General features: G+C 50.8%; 1 protein-coding gene across 1 annotated transcript in view; it reads right to left on the bottom strand.

The window, feature by feature from the left end:
* Positions 1–5,724, bottom strand: part of SMC1B (structural maintenance of chromosomes 1B) — a 53,434-nt gene extending 47,710 nt beyond the window's left edge. Inside the window, exons 1-3 of the mRNA XM_027854322.1 lie at positions 5,113–5,724; positions 4,202–4,314; positions 3,325–3,528 (exon numbers count right to left, since the gene is read on the bottom strand). Coding sequence (XP_027710123.1) covers positions 3,325–3,507 — 183 coding nt within the window. The 5' untranslated portion in view covers positions 3,508–3,528; positions 4,202–4,314; positions 5,113–5,724. The remainder of the gene's footprint in view (positions 1–3,324; positions 3,529–4,201; positions 4,315–5,112) is intronic.
* Between the last annotated feature and the right edge of the window lie 276 nt (positions 5,725–6,000).

The raw sequence follows: 6,000 nt of genomic DNA on the forward strand, positions 1-6,000 counted from the left end.
CAAAAAAAGAACAGCTCCTAGTTTTATCAATAGATTTTTTTCTTCTTTCAAATTTGTTAACATGTTATTGGTTTTCGAGATTTCTACTTCGTGGTTGATCTGTTGTTTTGGGCTGTGCGCTGTGCCCAGATCATTTCTTTGTTCTTTCTCTCTCTTGGTGATGAAGGCATTCAAAAAAAAGACAGTTCATGCACAGGACTGGTGTCTCACTGCTGTCAAGTGCTGTGATAAATGAAGCAGAAAAGACTCGAAACATATGTGTATGTGTGTGTGTGTGTGTGTGTGTGTGTGTGTGTGTGTGTGTGCTCTGCACAACACCTCCTGGGGTGTCCAATGGTTTGATTCATGACCTGGATGAAAATACTGATGATGGACTTCTCTAATTTGCAGATGAGACTAACACAATGATTAACGGGATTTGAGAATCCAAAGAGATCTCCCAAGCTGAGGCTGTGGGCCTAATTCACTAAGAAAACAGACCTGGCCAGGGCAGAATTCCACATGGAGGTACGGGACAGAAACAGGGACGGCCTCACCTTCACCATTTGACACAAATGAATGAATGAACAGATGTAAAGGCATTTATTAAGCACCTGCCATGTGCCAAGAATTGTGTTATATGGCAGAAAAAGCCAGATGGTCCCTGCACTCAGGGAGTCCCAATTCTAGCTGGGCCTCAGTCGTTAGGTTCTATCAGGAGGGCAGGGGACGGCGCAGCCTGGCAGTCAGTAGAAGCTAGGGGGCTGCAGAGGACAAGGCGCTAGGCCTGGAGTCAGAAAGATCTGGGCACTGTCTGCCTCAGGTTCCTCAAGTATAAAGTGCGATGATAATCACAGTACCTCCTTTCCAGAGTTTCTGGGAGATCAAATGAGATCATCCTGGTCAAGTGCTCAGCACAGTGCCTGGTGCAGAGTAGGCACTTTACCCATGCCATGTGACTTCCTCATTCCAGGTGGGTTTTGGGCAGCCAAAGGGCCACGGGAGAAGGGAGGGGGAAGGGAGGGTTGGGACAGTGCCCAGTGGCCAGCACTCATGTTCAAGCTTGGCTGTCCCTGGCCTTGACCACTTAAGCAAGACCGGTAGGACTGAGAGGTGGAATGTGAGGACGACAGGCCTAAAGTGCAAGGCAGGGACACACAATGATAGAACACAGGACGAGAGCCAGATGAGTCCTGGGAAAAACACAAGGCGGGGAAATGATAGGAATGGCCGGGCCATTCTCTGAGTGCTCGGCATGGTTGGACCCGAGGCTCTGGGTTCAAATCTAGGCATCTAGAGACAAGAGGAGTTGGGCTCAGATTCCCACCTCCAACATCTGGTACCTAGGTGACCCTGAGCAAGTCACTTTTCCCCAGACTGGATGAACTCTGAGATCCCTCCTACCCCAGGAATCCCTTGTCCATCCTCCTGCAGGCCGGGCACTGTGCCAACTTCAGGGGATACAACTGCTGTCTGGGAGGAGGTCCCAGTCTCAGACAACATGCCGACAGCCATGCACACCTGGAACGCTTCCAGAATAAACCTGGTCAGTCTCAGAGAGAAGGTGCTTCAGTTAGGGGGCTTGGGAAAGCTTTCCTGTAGAAGGGGAGAAACCAGGGAAGCAGGAAGTGGGGGAGAGGGGGGTCATGTGGGAGGAACAGCCGGGGGGGCAGGATGTCCTCCAGGACACTAGGGAACCCTACGGCAAATGTACATCTCCCTGCTTTATGCCTTGCATGATAGTCATACTTAGATGACCTCAGATAGCTCTGTGGTTCCTAGGTGGCCTAGCACACAGAAGGCTGAACATGAAGTCAGGAAGGCCAGAGTTCAAATCCAGCCTCAAACACTTACTAGCTAGATGACCCCGAGCAAGTCATTTACCCTGTGTGCCTCAGTTTCTTCATCTGCAAAATGCGCACATAACAGCACCAACCTCTCAGGGCGGTTGTGAGGATCACATGAGTTAACATTCAAGTAAAGCATTTTATCTAAATGCTAGCTAGCAGCCACCCACCTGTCCAGGAATGCACAAAAGACAATTCACTTCTTAAAAATCCCTCCACAGACCTGCACATGGGACCTTACGTCCTTTACACCAGGGAAGATGGGGTTTGCCACTCCCCTGCCTAAGCCTGCCAGCTCCCTTCTCCTGTTTTTACCACGGAAGACACCCCCAAACGAGAAAGTGGACATATGTGCCAAGCACTGTTGAGGGACAGGAGACAAGGAAGCCCAAATTGCAAGAGAGAGGAAGAGAGGAGAAAGCCCTTATTAAGTGCCGTGCCTACTACAAAGATGATCTCACTGGATCCTCACAGCAAAGGAGGTGCGATGATGAGCCTCATCGTACAGCGCAGGACACTGAGTCAGGCAGGCAGAAGCGAAGCAACTTGCCCAGGGTCCCATGGCTGCCAAGGGTCTGAGGCCTGCCTATCAAGACTCCAATAATAACAGCAGCAGTGTCCTGATGAGTGCTTGGCCCTTCTCAGATGCTTCTTTAGCCCCCTACAAAAGGCACACCTGTACCTTGACCCCAGGCGTCCCTGCCCCAGCCTGGCCTCTCAGACACAGCACCGGCTTAGGGGAGGGGGGTCAGAGGGGGCTGGCGGCTGCTGGACAAGACAGGGCCCAAGTCAGAGAAAGGTAGACTTTGGCTTGACCCAAGGAACCATCAGCGAGGGCAGGGCAGCCTTCAGGCTGAGACTCATTCTTGCCTCAGAGATGCTGCTGAGGTCATTCCTGTTCAGGTCCAGAGATGACCTCTGAAGGGCCTTGCCACCCTGGGATTCAATAATTTTTGAGGATGACAAGGGACAGGAAGAAAAGCCTGAAGAACGTTGCGGGATCATGGAGATGAGGGAGCAGAGGGTTTCCAGGAGATGGTAGCTAGATACCGCCAAAAACACAAGAAGGACTAAACAACGGATGAGACAACTGGGGAGTCTTCAGCCAGGGGTCAAAATGTTAGCAAGTAAGGTAAGAGCCCGCTCTCTGCCAAGCTGTGTATCTGTTAGTAAACTACTGTGGGAAAGAGACAAGTAGGGGAGAGGGTCTTCCTGCCCTCAAGGAGGGACAGTGCGCATGTGCCCGTCACTGTACAAGGCACCGACACACACTGAGACAGCAGGGACACCAACATGAACCCATCCAACCCCAGCATGGACCCCGGGGAGGGGTGGTCAGGCCAGCGGGCCACCGCTCCCCAGTTCTCAAAGGTCACGCCCTCCAAGAGGGCTTGTGTGTGCTCCTACTAAGCACCTCCCAGCAGCAGATCCACTCCCTGGGCACCTGACTCCACAAGGAGGTTAGGTCAGGAACACAAACACCAACTTTGTCACTCACCTCCTCCTTCTCTAATTTCGCATGTTTGCGTTCAGTGGCCATAGATTTTTTCTTATTAAAATTAAACTGGGCATCCTCTTCAGCTTTCTGTACCTTTTTCTTCTTTTTCTCATATTCCTCGACAAGCTCCTTTGAACTGCTAATTTCTTCAAAAAACTGAGTTCTTTCTTTTGGTTTTTTCATTGAAATGGATTCTACAGTGCCCTGAAACGGAATGAGAAGTAACAGACAGTTGGTCCAAGGTAATTAATTAAGTACCTACTGGGTGCCAGGCCCAGTGCTCAGCACGAGGGATACAAAGAAAGGCAAACACAGGGTCCATGCCCTCGAGGGGCTCAGTCTAACAAGGGGAAGGTGACCCACAAACTGCTGTATGTACAAGTTATGGGGTACAGAGGAGGCTGCAGCTGAGGGAGGTGGAAAGAAGGCTGGGAAAAGCCTCCTTCAGGAGGCGGACGTGAGCTAAGAAGTGGAGAGGAGACCATTCTGGGCAGGGGAGATAGCCAGTTTAAAGGAGGCAGGGTATCCTGTGGGAGGATCCCCAAGGATGCCGGCCTGTTGGTACCCCCTGATGTACACAAAGTACACACTTTGGTTTGGGCATCAGTCATGTCTGAACATTTAACCCACTCGCGCCCCGGAAGCCTTCAGCCCACTAAGCACTAGCTTCCAGTCTGTCTGGTGCTTTGCACCCCCGGCAAGAAGGGGCCCGGCCTCACCTCCTCTTTGGGGCCGAGCCTGGTAATCACAGACACGACATTCATTTAGTCTGCTTTTTAATTACATCTCTACAGTCACTCCACAGGCTGTTTTCCTGGTTTTGCTGACTAAGTTCATTCTTCCAAAACTGAGTATCAACAGCCCCTTAGCTACTTACCTGAAAAACCAGGCAGTTCCTGGCTTTGACAATTATGCCAATTTTTTCCAACTCTACGATGTAGGCAGAACGACTGACAAGATTGTCATTAAAATGAAATTCTGATGACCCTCCTGGAAGAAATAGAGACTTGAGTTACAAGCAACTCAAACTAAATAGTGGATACAGTTGGTTCAATGAATATTAAAATTTCTATAAAATCATTCCTATTTATGAACACCAAGATGGCCGAATAAACCGGTCAGAGACTTGACCCATTAGTATGGGCAGACCATCACACCCAAAGTTTTCTCTGATTGACTCTGACCAAGTCTTCTCGACGTCTTATTATATTATATTCACTACTTGAACCAGGTTGAAAAACGAGGGCAAGACAACACAACAACCATTGGCCTCAACACAAAGAAAACAGATATCCAAATCCCAGTTCCGTGAGGCAGGAGAAGACAGGGATGTTCTTACTACTTGGAAAGGTCGTAGGTTTGCTTTGGGGTGCCCCAGCAAAGAGAGAAGCCAAATGACGGGGTGGGGGAGGAGAAGGGGAAGGGAAAGGGAAGGGGAAGGGATTCAGGCAGAGCAAAGCCAAATCCTTCCTGTGTTAATTCAGTTCATGCCTCTGGGGGATAAGGAAGCTGGATCTGGAACCCCAAGCACCCTGCACTGTATTTCGGAAGAAGGAGATTGGTTCTGGAGTCCTGGTGGCTGTCTGGCCATGTTTAAGCCTTTGCAGCTGAGCTATACTGTCAGGTATAAGGCCATTTTGAAAAATGTCACAAGAAAATTGCTTAGTAAGAATGCTGTGCATAAAAGACGCTTGGGCAGCAAGGATACAGAGATCAGCCTGTTGCATGCAACCAGATGAGAAGCCGGACAGACTGAGAGCCTCCAACACAGTGGTCAGACATCCCTACCTAATCAGAAGGGAATGTGTTCTTAGGTGAGAGAAGGATGCGCCAAACTCCCCTGGTGACTTCCCACCGTCCTCAGCGAGAGACTGAGAACATGTGGAAGAGGTGGAATGTGGCACTACTGTCTCTGGACATCAAGTCCATTGACGAGTCGGCTGATGTATGCCAGGCACTGTGCTAAGCACAGGCAGCACAGCATCTGTGAAACAAGAGTCCACTGGACACGTAGGGGCCAAGGCTCATTTTTATCCATCCTTTAGCTTGGCAGGGGCTGGCTGCACCAGCCGGATGATAACAAATGACCTTCCCGGAGCATCACTGAAGTTGACAGAATCCTAAGCCTGAGACCACTCAGGAGTCTTCAGCCAGCGGTCAAAATGTTAACGTGTGGTGTGAGAGCCCGCTCTGCCAAGCTGTGCATCTGTTAGTAAACTACTATGGGAAACAGAGACAAGTCAGGGAGAGGATCCTCCTGCCTTCCAGGAGGGCAGAATGCATGTGCCTGTCACTGTACGAGGCACTGGACACACCCTCTGAGACAGCAACAAACCAGTCCCTGCCCACGTGTCCAACCACAGCATGGACCTGGATCAGGGAACACAAACAAAGGACAAAGGGACCGGCTGGAGAGGGGAGGGAAGAAGAAGAGGGATGAGGATAGAGGAAGGGAAAGGAGAAGGAGGAGGGGAAGAGAGGACAGAAGAGGAAGGGGAGGAGGGAGGGAGGGGGAGGGAGGAGGAAAATGGAAAATGAGGATGGAAGATGGAAGGGGAGGGAGGGGAGGAGGGAGGAGTTGGGAGGGGGAGGAGGGGTAGATGGAAGAGGAGGGAGGGAGGGGAGAGCCGAAGATGGTGGAGGGAAGGAGGAAGGGCAGAGGAAGGGGATGGAAGG

Source organism: Vombatus ursinus, unplaced genomic scaffold (genome assembly GCF_900497805.2).
Source record: "Vombatus ursinus unplaced genomic scaffold, bare-nosed wombat genome assembly UNPS02010394.1, whole genome shotgun sequence".
Taxonomy (NCBI): domain Eukaryota; kingdom Metazoa; phylum Chordata; class Mammalia; order Diprotodontia; family Vombatidae; genus Vombatus; species Vombatus ursinus.